General features: G+C 40.7%; 1 protein-coding gene across 8 annotated transcripts in view; it reads left to right on the forward strand.

Moving 5' to 3' along the window:
- IQSEC1 (IQ motif and Sec7 domain ArfGEF 1) overlaps positions 1-21827 on the forward strand; it is a 321903-nt gene that overhangs the window by 155127 nt on the left and 144949 nt on the right. The window contains exon 1 of one of the 8 annotated variants that reach the window (XM_035106283.2): positions 2363-17338. The exons of the other annotated variants lie outside the window; for them this stretch is intronic. Within the exon in view, the coding sequence (XP_034962174.2) occupies positions 17271-17338 (68 nt within the window). The 5' untranslated portion in view covers positions 2363-17270. Of the gene's footprint in view, positions 1-2362; positions 17339-21827 lie in introns of those variants that run through there. 8 annotated transcript variants of the gene reach the window in all.

Here is a 21827-nt window from a genome sequence, read left to right on the forward strand (position 1 = left end):
AGCAGGGCCAGGGGGCTATAGATACCTTATCCTAATACAGTCGTGCAAGCCACTGTGTAGTGATGGGCACAGAATTTCGGGAGGGGCAAGGCTTAAAGGTTTTTAGTCCATAGTTCTATACACACTTACCTGGGAATAAGTCCAATTGAACTTATTTCTGAGTAGAAATGCATAGGATTATGCTTGGAGTGGACAGTGGACATGCCATGGAAGACCAAAGTTGGTTTCCCACATCCCTGCAAGTGTAAACTTTATGCTTTTATTTTCTTTTAGAAGCCTTGAGGTGTTCATCCTGATGGTCTTGGGCAGGCATCCCCAAACTGCGGCCCTCCAGATGTTTTGGCCTACAACTCCCATGATCCCTAGCTAACAGGACCAGTGGTCGGGGGAGATGGGAATTGTAGTCCAAAACATCTGGAGGGCCGAAGTCTGGGGATGCCTGGTCTTGGGTTTTGTAAGATGTAGAGTCCCAGAGAATTTGATACAGCTAGCAGCTCAAACACAGATGCTTATTCTGCTTTCCAATTACTGCTTCTGTCTTTAACTTTCCCCCCTTTACTGTTAGAATGCTTATGCATCACGCTACAAGAGTAACCATGGTTGTGGTTTCTTGAAAGGTTCTATGGCAATTCACTGAGACACTTCTAGGCAAATTGCACAAAATCATTGTACCCTTGGGGCAAGAATATATATATTTCACCTGTCTTCTTTATTATTTTTCAAGAGCATTTCATTGCAATGTAGGCCAGAACCTGAACTTACGCTGCAGTTAGTTCATATTCTCTCACCGATGCCTTTTAAACTAAAGGCTTGCATCTGCATCACTGATTGCTAAGGCAACCATTCTTCAAGAGGAGGTCTACTATATTTTTTCAGCTTATTCACCATAGCTTCTTCTTAATGGCCTCTTAGAGTACTCTCTTTTTGTTTGCTGCCGTCCACTGAGTTCCATAAATGAATATACAACAGCTGAACGCAGCTCACTGAACATCACAATGCGGAAGCTGCACTACGTCCAAAAGTTACTATGCTGTTTAAGCCTGTGAATCTGAAGACAAAGAAAGGAGCAGAAAAATGCCCTTTCAAAGAACCGGCTTTATATTCAGGCTGAGCGTGAGATGAAACTTAATGCAGTCTTACTTGTTTGTTTTCCAAGGGAAAGAGGGGAAAGATGGAGAACATGGGTGTTGAGATTGTTGCGCCTTTCATTCACAAAAGTCCCCATTAGCATTTGCTTTAAGCACAGTACAGTATACTCAGTAATAGAAGCTGTCAAAGTGTCTGGGTGAGTATTTTTTTTAAACCACTAAGCACCTACATTTTGAATACAGGCAGTGACAAACTTATTTTTTCTTCATCGAAAAGCAGGAAGAGGTCGCAGAAAAGGTCTGAACCTTCTACCACAAAGTGCTTTTGATAGTGCCCTGCTGTTTCTGTAGTGATTAACTTTCTCCCTTCCTTGTTTCTCCTGATGAATAATTTAATTTAAGCCGAGCATATTTACTTCAGATTGTATGTGTGCATGTGCAGTTGTGTGTAGATAATATAAAGATAGAATAGAACCCATAGCCAAATAATGGAGGAGTAAAGTGAATTTACAATAAATCCTTTCGTAATAAATCTGTTTCATTTAGGTACTGCTAACAACTTTCCGTGTGTGTGTGAGAGAGAGTGTGTGAGACGAGGGGGATGGTTTGCATAAAGAATTTGTTAGGTTAGGCATCAGCAACCTCCGGCCAGGGCCGTCTTTGGCACATCAGGCGCCCTGGTGCAGGGATCCCTCGGACGCCCCCACCCCCACTCTTTAAAAAAAATAACTCTGCACCTCCAGCTCTTCCCCTTCATTTAAAAAAAAGAGGAAAGCTCTTACCTTCCCTGGAGGAGCTCGCCGTCTCCCCCAAGCTGGAAGGCCTCGGGGCGACACCTCGGCTGAGCCGAGAGCCGCAGGGCCGGGAAGGGGAGAGCACGGCCTGCAGAGAGGCCCGGCTTCCCGGCCCCACGGAGCCAGCAGGGAGAGCCCCGCTCCTGCAGTCCGGAGGCCCCCCCCCCGCCGGCAGCGGAGGCCAGATGGGCGTCATGGAGCCAGCGGGCTGTGGGGAGAGTCCTAGACTGTGGGAAGGCATTTGAGCCTTCCTGCCAACAGGAACGCCAATGAAAAGCAGTGCCGCAGTGAGGGATAAACCCGGCGCTGCAGAGCAGAACATGGTCCTAGTGCCCCTGCTCCACTCGCTTACCTCCCTGAGTGGAGATCCTGAGCGGTGCGGCTCGTGGAGGGAAGGGAGGCGGCCGCGCAGCTCCTCCACTTGCTGGGGCGCCCCTGAGCGCCCCCCTGAGCGCCCAGGCGCCCCGGCGCCCCACGCCACTGGAGTCAATGGGCGAGCCGACCTGCCTCCGGCCCATGGAGGCCGTTTATCCGGCCCACGGACTGCCCTTGAACTGAGCCACCTGCTGCGGTAAACCGCCACAGAAGCGATTTCTGGCGCTGCGGACATTTTGGAAATGGGCAGCCAGCACCGGAAATCACTTCTACGCAGCCACGGACATGCACAGAAGCCGTTTCCAGTGTTTGGGACATGGGCAGTGCGGCACCGGAAATCGCTTCTGTGCCTGTGCGGCCCATGTCCAGCCTACGGACAATAGTCTGTGGGAATCCTCCGGCCCACGGGCAGAAAACGTTGCTGGCGCCTGCTTTAGGTGGTAGTGGAGAAACTCTTGTGCCCCGTTCTGCAGCCAAAAGTCTGAATTTTGAATAGCTTACAGGCCTGGTGTCACCACAGTCTCCTGCCACGCCCAAAGAGCACTGGGGGAACCTACTCCTGACTCCTGCCACTTATTCCATACATTTAAAGTAGTTGCACAAATGTAGTTGCTAGTGTGACACATTTGCTTCAGGACTACTGGTGTACTCAAGTAGATCTGAATGTGTGCTATGAATGTCTTGTTGTTAGTTAATTTCTCAGTTGGGTACTAATACCTACCTACCTCTTGAGATGAAAGTTGTGAGAGGCCATCTGTTACAGAAACAGACTTAGTGGACGTATATTTAGTGTCATAATTATAAGCTGCTAAGAACAATACCCATCTTTGGATGTGGGCAGGAGCTGTCTCTAGAATTCATCCTACTAAAAAGCAAAATGGGCAGCAGGAGTTAATATTATTATGTTAGTTTCCAATCATGCAGGGAATCGGGGAATGGCCAAGCTTCCTAACTCCCCAAAGAGGGCTTAAAGCTTTCTGATCTAATGGAGCATAGTTGATCTCTGTAGGGCTTAAATTTCTGGAAGCAAAACAAAGCTATGGCCCATTCTCACCCACCAGATACTACATGAGAAATCACAGCTCCAGTCCCAAAGGCAGAAGTGTCAACGCCAATGAGATTTCTACCGTGGTTTATAATGTGTTAGCATTTACTCTGACATGATAAGCCTTTTCACCTCTAGAATGGTTCTTTCACATTGCCCAGCCCATTCCCAATGTCATCTTTCATACGGTAGCAACTACTTCAGTATTCATGCACAACATTTCTGCGAATACTTTACAAGCCAAGTGAATGGATGAACATGCAATATATTAACTACATGAGGTGCTTTCTGAAATTATGTGCAGCCAAATTTATTGCAAATGTGCTCCAGATGATCCTCTTCACTGGATTCTGAAAGAATAGTGCTATATGGGGCATATCTAAAGCTTGGTGCACATTAGGAGTACCTAGTCTGTGTCAGAATGCAGGTGTAGATACCACTCTATTACCTCCAAAGTGGAGATAAGATGTTTGAGATGTAGGCTCAGGTGTAACTGCTGTCTCATAAAGATATCCCTCCCCCACCTAAAATGTACACTTGAATAAAACAAGCATTATACTAATGATACACATCAAAGGGGGAAAAACTCATCTCACTGGAAACAAGCACAGTGGAAATGGAAGACTTATATTGTTGTACCTTCTTGCAATGTTAGCAGTTATTTTTGCTCACGGTGATGCATTTTATTTATTTTATTTAATAAAATAAGCCGCTTGATTGAAAGAAAATATTTACAGGGAGCAACAGTAAAAAGTTATACAGGCACCTCCCCATTTACACAGGGGTTACACTGAGCTCTTTTTAAGGGAAATAGGAATAAATGGCACTGCCAACATAGGTTGCCATACATTCAGATTTTCCTGGACATTTTTGCCGATTTCTGCCTGGACACCGCTTCTGGGTATGTCCAGGAAATTCCAGACGTCTGGCAACCCTAGCAAACACCCCATTCTGCCCCATGGATGTCTTCAGCATACCACCATATCAGCCATTACTTGCATTTACCACCTCATTGTTTTCCTTGTTCTATCCATATACACACACAGGGAAGTTACCTCAGTGTTGTTAGAAAAGGCTATCATTTTAAAAATCAAAATATTTTTACATAAATCTTCCTTTTAAAATCTTGTTTTGCTTGATGCTTTTCAAGAAATTACATTAGCATAAGATGAGTGGTCAGAAGGCAGATTAACATATTTTCTAAGAGTAATTCAGTTTCCACAAACGTGTTCTTTTAATATGTGCTTGCCGTTAATTTTTTGAATACTTCATTAGAGCTAGTGAGAATGTTTGCAGAGGAAATCACTACATTTTAAAAATAACACAAAATGCAGAATTGAATCCTATAGTGTCTCTCTTTAAAAGATAAGAGACCTAAATGGATTGAGGGTTCAGAGGGTGATAAATGAAAGCTGCTTTTATCATTCCTATTTCACCCAAAGGATTTAAATAGAAAATGCTTCTAATTTTAAAACTCCCTTTCTCAAAGCATATCCTTGCTAATTGCTTATGTGCTCCCATTAGAATAAAAATGGTCTGCCTTTCCACTGTAACTAAATGAGGACTAGCTGCTGTTTCACACTGCTGTTAATTAGCCAACTCCCAAATTCATCCTCTGCTGATGAGATTGCTCTAAGAGTGCCTGAGCATTGCTTGTTACAGGCACATTAGATCTGTGTGAGCCAATGGAAAGCTGTCATCGTGCTTCCATTTTAGATTTTATCAATGTGTTCCTGTTACCATAGCAACTGGAATCAACCTATCTTGTGGGGGGGGCGGGCTTTATCTTGCTGGCTTTTATAGCTGGGAGCGTGCCCCACTGTGCACCATGTGGTTCAGATGATTAGTTTTTTTTCCCCCTTCACAGAGACCTTAACTGGCAAAGTGTGTTGGGATTAAGATAAGCATAATTTATTTTGCAAGTGGGGAGGGGTCTGCATTTAGGCTTGTCACTTCCCACTCCCTTCCACTCCCAGTCATAAGGAAACCAACATTTTTCATAGGTGGCTTGGCAGACAATGAAGCAGATGTGATTCACACCAGAGGAGCCGGCTTTTTTGCTATATGTAAAAAAAAAAAAAAAGTTGTATCCAGCGTAGTTACAGAACTGAGGAGTTTCCATATGATGCTGTCTCAAATCTTCTGGGATCACAGGACGTTTCTACTCAGCAGAGGGTGATATTTGCTTGTCTTTTCCCTAGGAATTTGTGAGTTCTAAGGATGCTTTCTGAGCGGCCCCCAAGAATCCTGACCGGAATATATGCTAATGATTTATTATCAAAGAGCTTTTGGAATGGCTGGAAGTAGCACTATTATTATTTTTTCCTCCTTTTGTTTGTGTGTAATAGCAACTACTGGCTATGTGGATGAACTCAGGGAAGATTAGCTGAAATGAGGAGCAACTAACAAAGTAAATGAATTTGCAGCCTTTGTACTACTGTCTCTTTGTATTAAAGTAGTTCATGCACTGTAGCTATGCAGGTGCGGTGCCATGTGGATAAAGAGCTTGCATATATTGGTGGCAACTAGAAAATACACGGCCGTCTGCCTAGAAAAGGGGAGGGGTATTGTATGCAATACCATTTGGTCTCTCTCTTTTTCCCCCCTGCAAAAAGTAGGACATTGTGTGTTTTTTAAAAAATAAAAAGCAAAAAAAGATTCCACTTGCTTGCAGTTGAACTGTTTTAAAATGCTGAAGTTAAAGGCCTTCTGCTTGGATTACTGGCAGTTTCTATGTCTCCAGCCTCTTCATGGCTTCTATAAAAGGTAAGGAAATATTAAATCTAAAATGCTTTTCAATAGTAAACGGCTGTAGGCTGCTGCATTCACTTGCTGTAAGGCACATTTGCATGGTGTGGAAAGGGGTGTGGTGGGGAAATTAATGCAGACTTATTACAAAGGGTGTAAATCTGCTTGTTCCTTTTAACTATAGTAGCTATTGCTACTTCTTCTCTGCCTGGATATTCGGGTGATGCTGTGCTGTGGATAGCATTTAATTTAAAACAAATAAGCTAAAACAGCCATTGTTTATTTTAATTCACTCTGGTTTTCTCTCACACACAAGAAGAACAGCTGTTAATGCTAAGTTTTTACATTACGGAGTTGGTGCTTGGGTATTGTTTTGGAATGTCTTGGATTTTTATGTAATGTAGATTAATATTCCTACAAGGAAAAAAGTTTTAATAGAACAGTTTGTTTCATATAGTATGAAATCAACTGCACACCACAGCAGCTCTGACAGAAAGCTGAAATGATGGTGACCGATGGTCAGAAGTAATGGAACTGGGTGCCGGATGCATTGTTCTTGCCAAAGTAATGGAATAACAACATAAGCAATTTAATTTGACATGTGTGGTGCACTTATCCTGATTTTTTTATCTAATCTTCAGAGGTCTCAGTATTCAGAATAGCTTATTAATGAAGAAAACATGTATAAGTAGTTCAGTATTCACAGCAAAACATGAAGGCTGTATTATTCTACCCCCACCCCCCATAAAATCATAAAGTCCGTTTTAAACACAGAAGGTGCTTTTTGTGAATGATAATTGCAGGTTTGTTTATTGTATGAAGATTGCAAGGGTGAAAGGGAAAGTCTTCCAGTCGTTTTCAATTAATTATGTCCTTTTAAATCATGATGTATAAGTAGACAAACAAAGTTGGGACTATGTTTATATCTGAAGAAGTGTGCATGCACACAAACGCTTATACCAAGAACAAAATTAGTTGGTCTCTAAGGTGCTACTGGACATTTTATATATATATATATAAAGTTGGGACTCTTTGCTTTCCAACATCGTGGGAGAAGCGTGTAAACTCCTTTTTAAAGTTAAGTTTCCAAACTTAGCAAAATCATGGTGCAGAAGATGGAACTTCACTCTTAAAGGATGGACAGTTCATTCTTATATTTACTGTTCCAGTTAAATATATTTGTTCTTAAAAGGTTGGATGTTTTCCTTCAACTCTATACTGTAATACAATTTAACTATAGAGCACATTTTTCAACCCTGCTAACACATGCCTAATTAGTGACATTCAGAAGATATTTAAAGAAAACATTTTTTGCTGGCTTAACAGTGACAAAAAGGTGTGTGAAAACAGGATTGCATGGTGAATGTAAAAATATACTACCCAGTTTCTAGTTCTTCTTCATTAGAGGTTTATGTCTTGTTCTTAATGTTCTTGGGAAAATGCCAGAAGGCCAACAAGAAAAGTGGGGGCATGTGGAGAAAGTGTGAAGGTGTGGGTGGATGTGCAAGAATGAGCTTGTTTTACAAGACCCGAAATAAAAATCTGAAGTTGATTAATACTTTGCTCAGCAGGTGTTCTGTGTGTGGACGTTAAACTGTGCCATTCATATTTTTATCGTTCTTTCATGCTAAAGCTACCTAAAGGGAGAAAGGGTTTTGCAAATGCAGGTTTTAAAAAAATGTAATCACTGGTTTCCAAGCTATTAAAAATAACACAAGACAGTCAAGACACTCTGCATCCAGTATCGTGTACCCACTCCTTAAACAATGTGAGAGACCTGAGGTTGAAAAGGATATAACTCACAATGATGCACTGAAATATTGCATAAACATTTAATCTGTTTCTTGCATCAAACTATTTTACATGCTTTCGAGTCAAAACTGTAGCACAGTCTTTATAGGTGCAATGCTATTGCTACTGCTGAAGTAAAATCTAGTTTATTTTCTGAATAACTTACATAAAGAAATTATTGGAAGGTACAAAATGGCCTTGGGTGACCTCCTAGGCCTTGTTGTTTCTGAGGAATGGAAAACGTGAGAAAAACCTCGGCTGTGAGTCTGGGGGACTTGCTCCCTGCCTGTATTTTGTGTTTTTTCTCTTGTATTTTTATGTTGGGGACCACCCTGAAATCTATGGATGAAGGACAACAGCTCATGATGAAGGACAACAGTTCATGTACTGTGTATATTGTAAATACATATTTAAAAAATGCAAAGCATGTTATCTCTGGTAGCTGGAGTTCTTTGTTGTAGGGCAACTCGGATCCCGTTCATGCAAATAGTTTTGGCCACAAGAGAATCTGTCAAGTCCATGGCTAATTCAGTGTGTATAGGCCAAATCTGCACTGTAATTCAGATTTAGCCTCTTCATTTCCCCCATGCTTTCAAAGGTTCAAGTGTCCGTTTAATCTGTGACAATCTGTTATAGAATCATATGACATTACTGCAGGTTATGCAAAGAATGACTAAGTCAAGTGTTCTGTTTCTATAATGCAGCAAGTGAGAAATGTTGCTATTAACACTATATAAAAAGTAAAATAAAAGGTGATAAAAAATCTGTTCCCAGCAGTGGTAAACACTGAATCACTGTAACATTCTTCGAAGGTCAGTTGCTGCAATCCTTCACACTTGGTCAGGAGTAATATCTGGAGAAAATCATTCTCACTGGGATGTTGCTGAAAAGGACCTCTACATGGCAGCAATCCAGTTGTAATGTAGAAGTAGTTGCTAAGGGGAATTGTGTCATTGTGTTAAAATCCACACCCCACTCAACAAATATGCCAGGAATATGGTATTGGTGTGTGGAGACTTGTAACATCATGGACAACTGTCAAGGCGCTGAGCATTCTACAGACAATGGCTGTTCTCTACAACTTTCATTGTTCTCTACAACTTCTCCATGGAACATGCAGTGTGCATTCCATCCTTAAACTGAGTGCTTCATTGCATTTTTGTATGTTGAATGGATTATGTTTAACCAGAATGCTGACGAAACGTGGACAATGGTCTGAAGGTTCACAAAATATGCTCTATGAAACCCAGAACAGGCATTGGGACAGAGCTATTCTGCCTGACCGCTTATGTCCTCCCATTGTTTGCCAGATTCCTGTAAAGATCCTGGCTTGTATTAAACCAAATTTCCCCATTATATCCAAACTGGAGAATTCTAGCTTAGTGTCAGTTAACAAGCTGGGGAAAATAAGACTAGGTCACATCCTCCCCGTTGCCCCCTTGAGCTCCTCCCCTTGCTCTGGTGCTTGTTCACAGCTTTAGCCTTAATGCCTATTCAGATTGGGCCACTCAGACACTTAGGAGCTGTTTCTCTCCCAATATTCTTGTCCAAGACCCTTAAGGCCTATATTACTTTCCTGTCTACCTTCATCATGTTTACACTGTATTTGCACAATAGAGGCCACTAAGGGAGTCATTAGCCTTAATTTACATGCAATTTGAAAGGAAGGCACAGATGCTGTAGATCATGTGTGCCATTATGGTCATCTGTTTTCGCTTTTGTTTAGGCCCCTGTTTTGTGGTATCAGCGGCAGGCAGTGGCATTATGAGATTAATCAGTTTTAACTAGAGTACATGGTTTGTACTTTCAGTATAGTGATAGGATACAGTTATATTACATTGTCAATCATAAGGTTTTCTTTTTTGAACATCAGTGGTTTCAGAAGTGACAGCTTCTATGGTGAAAATTGCCTAATCCTTCCTGTCCTCACATTACTGTACATTACTTTTGAGAAGGAGGCTTGCACATGCAGGGAAATGAATCTACTTCTGAACCCCTAATTTGTCCATTACTGAATAAGGCAAAAGCTAGAATGATAAACATGCCTGTCTATTCTAAATCTTACTCTCCCCCCTTTTTTTGTTTCTGAGAGGACTGTACCATATGCTTAGAACTTCAGTTTCATCAGTTTGGAGATGAAAGGCAACATTAATATTAAAATAAGTTGCTTTTACATAGCTTCTTTGAAGAAATAAAAGCTGTTGGATATCATTCATACTTTGTAATAATGAAGTGAGAAGAATTGCTTATACAATTGTTTGGAGGGGGGAACAGTATGCAGGAAAAAGAGTTAATGCAATTTTAATTATTACGTGTATTTATAGTCCCTGAGATAGAGGCCAGTTTCCTCCTATCTTGCAGCCTAGTCCTGTGCATACTGTTAAAGGTTGCTGGGGGAAGGGGCTAAACCCTTGAAATCATTAAATACCTCAATTTTGACTATTTGGTATATGAAGGGAGAAATACAAGCTGCAAAGGAATTCCTGGGCTAGCCTGTGCAAAAGGACCTCTGTCCAAGCTTAAGACCACTGAGAAACAATACAGGGCCATTTGCAGTGCAAGAGAACTGTCCTTCCCTCCTTCCCTGAAGTGAGAACAGAGATAGGGGATTTGGAAGACAGCCAAGGTAACTGGGTGTGATGTCCCAGGAAGAGTTTGGGGCCTTTGGCAGGAGGCTTGGGATAGCTGAGAAAAGCCCAGAACCATTTTGGCAGACTGGCTGAAGGCAAATAGAGAGAGGGAGAGATGCCTTGGACTTCACCTGCTGCACTGCTGTGGGGAACAAGCCCCTCTTGAGATGACCATGTGGTAAGATCTGGACTCCCTCCATCTAGATTCAGGTGTAAATATATGAATAAATCATATTTTTAAAAGCCACAACTACCTCTGTCATGTCTTTGATTCTCTAAAGGAGCACAGACTCTGGTTGAAGGCCAAGACCCGTAGAATCCCGTGCATGGCTTGGCAGGGTTTGGGGCAGCCTATAACATTATATACCAGGAAGTAAATGCCACTGAGTTTAATGGGATTTGCTTCCAAGTACTGTAAGTATGCTTAGGATTGGATATCAGCTGGATCACTATCTATATTGCCTCATAAATAAGTCCCGCTCCTTGGGGACCCTGTATATCATGAGGAAGACAATAGCAATAAGCTGGAAACCAAAGATGCATAGCGAGACCCCTTCTGAACTTGTATGTAGAGTTCATGATTGTAGTTGTTGTGAAGAACAAATGCTTTGCTTTCATTTGACAGTGACTTCACCCAGAGCTGGCCTATGAGTCATAGTGCCTGCAGTACAGCTCTCCAAAGAAGCTAGCGTTGGAGAAATTTGCTGCAACTGCAAAGCAGCTGAGTGTGTACATCCTCCTTTCCCTTCTCTCTAGCATACACTGTCATTCCATATAATTTTTACAGCATGTGCTGTGCATTCTGCAGAGAGTCTGCTTCATAATAAAATGATGGGAGACAGCCAACCAAAGCAAACTTCCAAATGACACACACGCAGCAAATGCATAAATAATGTAAAAGCTTTCAGCATCGTTCCATGCAAAACAGTTAGTACATGCAGTCCTTGCATTTGTGACCCTTTGCTTAGCTCTCAGGTTATGTAAATGGAAAAAACACCACTGTCTGTCCTATGATAAAAGGCACTTCATATGCTTGCAGTCTCCTAACAACACATGTGGTCTGAAGTTGGAAAGAACTGCTACTTATTGTGGATTCTCTAGGAATTTAGAATATTGTGTTTTACTCTCATGGCACCTTTCCTGGTAATATATTTTGCCTTGGGAAAATAGTATGCGAAGAGATCTGTGTCTAATTCTTCTTCATATTATCACAGTGTATGCCTTCCTTTCAGGTGGATTTGCACAATGCATTTCTGTTCCCCAAGGGCATGTACTAAGTGGCAATTTCTGTCACTTTCTAGTATGATGCTTACAGCAGATACCATATATCAGAAAGGCAGCCAAAGCGAAGGGCAACAGTGAGTGTAAAATCAGACATTCTCCCTTCAACTATGTGATTAAGTATGCAGGGGGGAGTGCTATATACAGGAAGCTGCTAAAGGTATTGGTAATATGCACCTGGGTGGTGTGTGTGTGTGTTTTTGTTTTTGTTTACTTCTATTCTTGTTGCTGGAATTCGCAAACTGTTTGAGTGGAGATTTTGTTCATGTTAACAGCATTTATATACTACTTAATCATCAGAGTCTATAAGCTGATTATCATCATCAACATCATCAACATCATCACTATCCTTATTTTGATTTTGCTCCCAGCGCAGGTATTCTGGGAATGAGAACAGTTCCTCCCCACAGGGCACCGAGCCAAGGGAACTCAAAACTATGGTGTAGCATACTTGAGAACATGCACAGAACAGAAGGCGAGAGGGGGAGGTCGCCAAATTTTGTCCTAGCTCAGGGCACCATATTATGAAAGTCCACTCCATTGCACCACAAAATAAATTATGGCTAGTGCAGACCAACATTTATCAAGGCCAGAATCCTGTTTTTTGTGAGAACTCACAATCAAGGCTACTGGTTATGATGGCTCTTGCTACCATTGGCATTGGAGGCACTTGAATACCAGCTGCTGGAGAGCAAACAACAGGGGAAGGCTATTGTCAGTGTGTTCTGCTTTGTATTTCCCTTAGGCATCTGCTTGGCCACTGTGGGAACAAAATGCTGGACAATATAGTACTTTGCTCTAATCCAGCAATGCTCTTCCTACATTCTTAGTCTCAAATACGCCAGAAGCATATGGCCGGAGGTGCAGAGTTAATTAGATTTCACTGAGGGAAATGAAAAATAGTTTTAATGGCTAGTGGGACAAAGAAGCAACATTGGGTGCTCTCCCTCTCAAATCTATTTAAAGAGCTAGACATTATAGATGAGCAAGGAAGTTACAATATTCAGGTGTTAGGGCACATGGTGTATTGTTGAGCAGATAAAGCTGAAAATGTAGTTGATATTCTTGATTGTTAGGGTACGTGTCCCTCAGATGTAAGGCACTTGTTTGGGTGGAGGCCATAGACTGTAAGAAAAGTCCTCCTGGATCAGACTCGGGGTCCATCCACTGAAATGTCCTGTTTTCAACAATGGCCACCAGATGCTTCTTAGAAACTTGTAACCAGGGCATGAAGCCAACAACCACACATTTGCCCCCATCTCCCACACAGAAGCTGGTAATGCCTCTGCATCTGCAGGTTCCTTTAGCTCTCATGCTAATAACACTTGATAGGGTTAATGCCCCTTTAAAGCTACCTAAGACAAGGGCTGCTGTCACACCAAATAAATTAATTATGCATTGTGTGTACAAGTACTTTCTTTTTCTGTTCTGAAATTACTGCTAATCAATTTCATTGGATGACCCCGAGTTCTAATATTAGGAAAGGGGGGGGGGAGAGGCACACTTTATCTTTCACTCTATTTTTGTTGAGCATTCATTCAGTTTGGAATAGATGCTGTTGGAGTCCTTTATTGTCTGCTTCAGTTTTCACCATCCTACATAAATGGAACCCAAGAGGTGAAAGCAAGCATAAGGTGTGTGGAGGCCAGACTTTTGCAGATTAGATGCTTCGAAACCCGAATGTGGGTTGTAGCCCAATGCTAAAGTAGACCCATTGAAATTACTAAACCCATGTCAGTCATGTCTGTTCATTTCAATGGGCCTACTCTGAGTAGGCCTAGCATTAGATACAGCTCTATAACTTTCTATTATAGTGGTGGAGGTAAGGCAGTAAAGAGAATTCAAAGATTCTGTGTAAAAGGAGGCATTCTAACACCCTCAAGTGAGCAGGTTCCTCATACAAATGACAAGTCAATGTTCAGTGAAACTGTATTGGATGAGACATGAATTTTCAGGTGGGAAGTTGGACAGCTATTTAATTTTTAATTAGTCACCTGAATAACCAACTGCATTTATTTATCTTAATTTTACTTGTTCTATAGCAGGCTTCCTCAACCTCGGCCGCCAGATCTTTTGAGACTACAATTCCCACATGAAAGCTCATATCAATGACAAACTTAGTTGGTCTCTAAGGTGCTACTGGAAGGAATTTTTTTATTTTGTTTCGACTACAGACCAACACGGCTACCTACCTGTATAAGTAAAGTACCTGAAATAAAAGCTTCAGTTAAAAGGTGCTTGTTAACTCTTGCATTGGAACACTTAGCTCAGGCATTACCAAACTTCGTCTCTTCAGATGTTTTGGGCTACAATTCCCATCTTCCCCAACCACTGGTCCTGCTAGCTAGGGATCATGGGAATCGTAGGTCAAAAACATCTGGAGGGCCAAGGTTGAGGAAGCCTGTTCTATACCTTCTTGATATGTTTCATGATATTGCAGTATGGAAATTGTACTACCTATTTAGTTTCACAAAAGATAAAGTAGTTTCCTTATGACATTATTAGTTTCTATTTAGTTAGTATTAATTGCCAACGTCTGAAAAGAAAAAAACCTGACAAGGTACACAATTTGACAAGACAATAGGTTTGTGATAAAGAGTTGCTGTACTTTATTCCATCAACGGTGTCTCCAAATTTTTTTACACATCACTTGGGAAGACAGGCGAACTAATGCCAGTATACTGGAAGAAGCAAAGATCACCAGTGTCAAAGCAATTATTCTTTAGCATCAGCTTTGTTGGGCTGATCATGTTGTTCAGATGCCTGACCAAAGCGACTAATCTATTCCGAACTTAAAAATGGAAAGCATAATGCTGGTGGTCAACAAAAGAGGTTTAAAGAAACTCTCAAGGCAAATCTTAAAAAATGTACTATAAACACCGACAACTGGGAAACACTGGCCTGCAAGAGCTCCAATTGGAGAACAGCCTTTACCAAAGATCAACTCCCGCCCGGTAACCTATGTCCCAACTGCGGAAGGATGTGTGGATCCAGAATTGGCCTCACAGTCATTTGTGGATTCAGTACTAAGACCGCGTTCATGGAAGACAATCTTACTTGGCTACAAGTGATTGCCAAAGAAGGAGAAGATATCCAGAACTGGAGCATAGCTGCCAAGTTATCCCTTTTTTTAAGGGATTTTCCCTTATGCTGAATAGGCTTCCTCGCAAGAAAAGGGAAAACTTGGCAGCTATGAACTGGAGACGCACAAAGTCTCATTAGTGGAAACGAAGTGCACAACAATGTTTCTTCCATCAGGGGAGCTGAAATTTGTAGTTATTGTCAAGTCTCCTAGCTTCATGTTGAGTTCATAGTACTGTTTACCAGTAAAGCAAGGCAGAAGACCTAGCGAGATTCTTATGAATGAAAGAGACTAAGATAAGTATTTGAATACTGCAGTGCTGGGAAACAAAAATACCAATGCAGGCCACTTGCCGAACAATGATGCTTTTATCTTTTTAATCCTTGTTTATCTGCTAAACAAAGCCCTATAGATTGAGGGAGGCTTTTTATATTAACTTTTTTTATTGTGAAGACAACTTTTATTCCAATTTGTATTTATAACATTCTTAATATAATTATAGTTGGGCTCCTATACAGTGATTTCACAGCCTTAACACACACACACACACACACACACACACACACACACACACACACACACACCTTCAAGCTAATTCTAAGATAGATGGTTTGTTTGTTTGTTTGTAATTTAAAGTTTACATAATTGAAAATGCATTCATCTGTTAAAACCCATTTAAAGATGGCAGTCTTAGGAAAATCCTGTGCAAACATTTTTGAGACGTTATGTCCAATTGATTTCAATGGGTCTATTCTAAAGATGTCTAAATTCAGATTCCTAGTTTCCATAGCACATTCTGTGCTCTCAAATAAACTGTGATATTGCTCATTTCCATTTTTTGTAAGTTAAACCAAGTATGCTGATGATGAGTCAAAAGCCACTCAAAAAAGAGATACTTCCCATCTTTGATTTCATTCATGCTGAAAAACTTTATGTTCATTTTAACTATGTTTATAAAGTCCTCCATTCCAATTTCCACTGTAGTCATATAATGTGTACATTCGCAGCAAAATAAACACGTTAATTTCTTGTGCTTTACGTTTGGTTTTCTTAAGCTCAAACTACATATTAGATTAAATACCTAGTATGGAGCTCTATGTGGTTTTCTGTGTATGTGTGCATGTGTGTGTGTTTGTGTTTACACTGGAGGGCCAATCCAGATCAAGAGCACATGGAGAAGTTTAACCCCTCCTATCCGTGCAGAATGCTGAAATCTAGAGAAAGAAAAAGAGACAGCCCCAATGTCATATAATAAAAGATGGGCAGAAAGGCTTTCACTGGCACCAATGGGTCCTTTGCTCATTTTAAATCATTTAGTTTGCTCATTTTAAATCATTTATAACCTGAGTTTACACCTGCAACTCAGCACCTCTTCCCTTACTTTATCACTGCGTTCCAGTTTTCCTTGAGCCTGGTTCCAGCATCAGGAGCTGGGCAGGAAGAAGATTGCTGCAATGCCATGCCCCCTAAACTAACAACTGGTGGCCTGTTGCCTTGTTAGGAAAAAGATGCAGAGCAGGAATGGCTTACGGAGAAGGATTTATGTCCAATAAATTTCCTGACACTGGTGATGGCCTTAGCAAAAGGATCCATCAAGGCTAAATTATTCCCATCAGCACAGCAAATCAAAAGATGAATATCATTTTATTCCGAATGTGTGGTGAGCTAAAAGTAATGCTTAACCTGCATACAGTAACTATGGGAAATATATTAGTGGTATATTGTCAGTAACTTTAACTGCATAACCATATAAAATCAACTAACTTCCATACAAGGTGTGACCCTCATACAGCTTATTACTGTTTCACTGAAACATTTACATTTCAGCTACTGAAGTATAACTGAGTGTCCTAGCTGACTGATACATTATATATAATAAGAGGTTTAGATATTCATTCCTACAGTGTGTGTTCATGCCCAGCATTGGAAAATGACTCATTACTTTTTTTTGGCGCTAGTCAAGTTTTTTAAAAATCCAACTGCTAGCTGTTCATAGACTACGCTGTATGATTTAAGTGCATTTTGTAAGCATACTGTCCTAGCAAATGCTATGCTGGATCCCTGCAGACAAGAGTTTTTAAACGCAGTAAATGCTATCTGCTCTCTTACTGTTTTTTTTTAACTTGATCATCCAAAACAGTGACATGTAACTTTCCAAGCAGCACTGAATGATCCTAGTTAGTGAATAATGTAAACAGTTCTTGTAGATTGTAAAGAAAGCAGTAATTTGAGACCTCTGATGGGAAAGCTGGCTTCCCTCTGTGAGTTGCTCAGTTCAAGTCAGTGGAGGTTGGAGGAATCGTTTTTTTGAGTTCATGAATCAGAGCCTAGCTGTCTCCTGAAACTTGGCTAACTTTTGCTCTGCACCTTCTAAATGTACTACTTCGCTGGATTCTTCAGAATAAGTGTGTGTTTTTCCACACTGCAGAGGAGGTCATGAAGGGAGATGGCAGTGCAATGTGGAATCTGATGTGGAAATACTGCATTTCAGTCAGGACAATCAGGTACCTTTTGAAACTTGTGTGCCTGCCCCCGTGGGCTTAGGTTGTTAGCAGTTTGCCCTTAGCTATGTTTCTCATGTCTTCTGACAACTATAGAGGTCTTTCATAATGGCAAGTGCTGATTTATGAAGAATATTTATCTTTCCTAACTGCTTGATTTCAACCGGCATTGTAATCCTAAAATGTGTTTGCTACTTTGCAAAATTCTTTTGTGTAGAGTTGAATGTTGGGGGCTATAAAAAAATCTTTATGAATATTTCTGCATTTACTTTTGCTTCTTTTGAGTCACAGATGTTGTGAGTGAACTTTGAATGTAGAACTAAAAACAGCAAAAGGAATTGCTGGATCTAAATGTGCCCTTCTGTTGTATTCTCAGCCTTACTTGTATATCTTATATGTTTAAAGGACCCTCTGTTCAGTACAGGGACAGACTGTACAATAAGCTGGTCAGTTCATATTTGGACAATTCGTATTTGGCGTGCTGAATGTTTTTCCAAGCTCTGATACTGTAGGCTTTAGTGAAACTTATTTGGGGAGTGGCACCATTAAGCAAGTTAATAGTGTTTACTTGCAGCGACTTAGAGGGTTCCTTCCTTATTCCTCTCATGACTTCTTTATGTGGCTGAGCTGTATATTTTGAATGGGGTGTTTTGTGTGCTTCAAGGAAATGCGTAATCTAAATAATCACAGTATTTCACACTATGTAATTATTCACTGTGCTAAAAGGAACAGTCTAGTCTGGATTTCTGCATGAACTTCCAACAACCAGTTGTGTTGTTGTTTTTAATGGAACTTGGCATTTACCATAGATTTTTCTTTCTAAAATCTTAAGAGTAAAAACTCGGAGGAAGCAGTGGGTCCCGAGGGGGGGTCCATATGATGACAAAGAGATACTCATTATAGAAAGTGGGATTGATTACTTGAGCTTCACAAATGCAAATAATGGTTGGGGGTCAGATGAGGCGCACTAGAAAAGTGACTTCCTGGTGTTAATTTATATAGAAGTGGTTTCTCTTATCTTATGAATATTCACCCTGACCTTAAAGACATTAGAAAGTAACCCTCAAAATGTATCCTCAAAAGGTAAGCACTTTATCCAAGAAGTGTGCCGCATGAAAGACAAAAGCAAACACACATCGTCCCAAACACTGAGTATATTGAGCATCTCAGATGATTGCATTAGTCAGATTTGCCAACAATTTTCTGGGTTCTCAGCATCTTTGTGTCCAGCAACATCACAAGAAGATTAATCTTATAATCCATATTACAGTTTTGGTGGGCATAGCCCTATGGGCAAGCATTGCACTGCTAGAACACCACCCAGCACCTTAAAAGAACATACATCTATTGATCATGTTTTTACTGTTTGCTAAATACTTTGCTTTTATCCTAAGCCTTTCCAAATATATCTGTTGTTTCCAAAGTTTTTAATTCTTGTGGTTTTAATATTTTAATATTATTTTGACATCTGTATTATATTTGACATTCTGCTTCTGTGCACCATCCAGGTATCCTCTTAATGAAGAGTGGTTTATAAATTTTGAAATGAGCTCGTTTATTCATTTAACAGCCCTTGGCAATGGTCACAATGCAAGAAATACTAGATTTAAACCACATTGGACATTATCAGTCAAATCAGCAATTGTAACTGGGCCTAGAAACCAGTCAGCAACCGCTCTAGCTAATTTAGTATTGGAGATAGATGCTTCTTCCTGTCTAGGCTCAGATCAGGAAGTGAGCAGCCATATTATCTACAAGCTAATGTTAGAAGATAGTCCAAAGTAGAGTACCTTTCACTAATGCAACCAAGAGGTTAGAAAAATGTGGATGTTTGTTTGTTTTATACATTATTTATTACACAACACCATTAAAAGCATTGCAAATAATCATTAAAGTGAAAGACTAATCAAGAATGTTTTAAATACCTGCATAGGCTTGGTGGCATTAAAATGTTATCTGAAAGTCAAAAGTAGGGATCCCTACCAAATCTCTGCTGGTAGAGTGTTCCACAGAATGACAACACTAAATGCTTGACCTCTAATTGAGGCCAGTCAGAGCACAACTAACAATGCTTATCCGAATGATCTCAGTGATCAAGTTGGGATATAAAGGTTCAAGTGTTCCTTAAGGTATTGTCAACAAAAGTTGGGTGCCTCCCCCTCTCTCTGCTGAGTGGTAGCAAAAGCCCATGGGGTTCCAGGCACTCACCCAGGATCTGTGTTCCTCTGGAGAATTGAGACACAGCAGAGGCTATCATAGCTTTAAGAAATATGGTTTATTCACCTATTTCCACCTTCAGTATGCATGGAGGGAGTCCAGATCTTACAGCATGGTCCTTTCAAGAGGGGCTTCTCCCTCACAGGAGTGCACCCAGCCAGCTCAAGATGTATTCCAGTCTTTCCTCTTCCTTCTTCTTGCCAGAATACCCTGCTAAAAACTCTTTGCCTGTCATCTCAAGCCCAGCTACCCTGGCAACCTTCCAAACTCCAGTCTCTGTTCACACCTTGTGGCCAGGGGAAGTATAGTTCACATGCATTGTCAAGGGTTCTCAATGGCCCTGTGTTGTTTCTTAATGGCCATAGCTTGGCCAGGTCATTTTGCATAGGCCCAGGAATTCCTTGTCTAGTGCAGTTCTGCAGCTTGTACTTTCATCTGTATTCCAATTAATAAAAAAAACCCTATTGTTTATTAATTTCTAGGGTTCCCCCCATTGTATAACAGTATATTGGACCCAATTCATTCAACGCAAGAGCCATGGACCTGGCCTGCTAGCATATGGGCAGTCAGTTCAGATGTGTTAGCAGAGGTGTCCCATGCTTATGGCCACCTGCCCCCATCTACATCTGCAGTCTACATTCTTCACCAATTGGAGCTTCTATATCAGGCCCAGGGCAGCCCTGGGCATACATAAGCACTGGGATTGCAGATTTTCTCAAAGGGAGGTTTGGATTTTGTATCCAGTAGTGGGTGAATTTCAGTCATAGGGTTGTGATTATTCTGGTTGCCAACATGCACAAAATAATGAATACTCAGTACAAATGAAAAGCAGGACTACATAAATCGGTGCAAATATTAATACTTTGCTTAAATGGTTGCTACCCAGCTTTGTTGTAATGAAAGGGAGTCTTACCATTCACTTACCATTAGGTGAATTGCACAATAGGTCTATTGTATGCCCTTCCTGTGCTGGGCAAATCCATAGCTGCACAGCTATACAAGTACAAAAGCATAATAACATACGCCGCACGAGGGCGGGAATAAAATAAATTAGGTATTGAATTACCAATGTTTTTAATAGCATGGCTTGAAGTAGTATATTCCCAAGATTTGGTTTAGTGGTTATAAAAGCAGACTGGAACAGTCTGAGTCAGCAAATCCACAACCCACAGGGAATAAATTGCAGGGTTTAAAAGGGAGTAATACATAGCTTTATGCTTGCATCTTAAAGTTCCATTTGCCAGGAATGGAAGAAAAGAGTCAATGGTTTGCTTTCAATGATCTACACATCTGGAAAAAGTAAAACATTTGTTCCTTCAATATGTGAGTTGTCATGGTGGTTTTTTTTTCTCCTCTGCTAAATTTTTCCATTGTTTTAGGGTCCTTCCTTTATAGTCATTATATTGCATTTGTGGCAAAAATATTTTATTTGGATACAAACAATACACCAGTATGTTTAATAGTAGTACTAGGTGCTAGTTGTGTCACCTAAGAACAGCATGAAGGCAAAACTTAAGTGATTTTTCTTTTTCTTTTTTAAGGAAGTGGCTCTGCAACTAGGGATAGGACAAAGTGACCAGTTCTGCTCTGTGGCATTTTGGCAGAAGTCATCCTATAATAGCTTCTACAATTCACTTGATATTGTGTACATGCTTGAGCCTAGGGTTCAATAAAAACACTATGCCTTAGCTAAATCAGAGAGGTTTCACAGTGGTTTCCAAAAGCATGCCAAAGGTATCCCTGAGATAACCATGGTTTCACAACCATATGAGTACAAAAGCAGAGTAACATAAACTGCCAGGATGAGGATACAAAAAGTTAGCTTTTGAATTACAAATGGACTCTACAACCCAATGCAATGCTCTCTTGATTCACTGAGGGAGTTGTATTCCTACTGACCCCTTGCTTTATCAGTTATGTATGAATGAATGAATGAATGAATGAATGAATGAATGAATGAATGCAGAGTGTATAATGCCTCAGGAACATCTTTGAGATGGGGTAGCTATCCCCTTCATAGAATTGTAGAATTGGATGGAACCCCTAAGATCATCTAGTCCTACCCCCTGCAATGCAATCTCAACTAAAGCATTCTGTGGCAGATGGTCATCCAACCTCTGCTTAGAAAACCTCCAAGGAAGGAGAGTCCACAACCTCCTGAGGGAGTCTTTTCCACTGTTAAACAGCTCTTGCTGTTAAAAAGTTCTTCCTGATGTTTAGTTGGAATCTCCATTCCTATAACTTCAATCCATTCGTTCGGGTTCTACTTCCTGCT

Source organism: Zootoca vivipara, chromosome 2 (genome assembly GCF_963506605.1).
Source record: "Zootoca vivipara chromosome 2, rZooViv1.1, whole genome shotgun sequence".
NCBI lineage: Eukaryota > Metazoa > Chordata > Lepidosauria > Squamata > Lacertidae > Zootoca > Zootoca vivipara.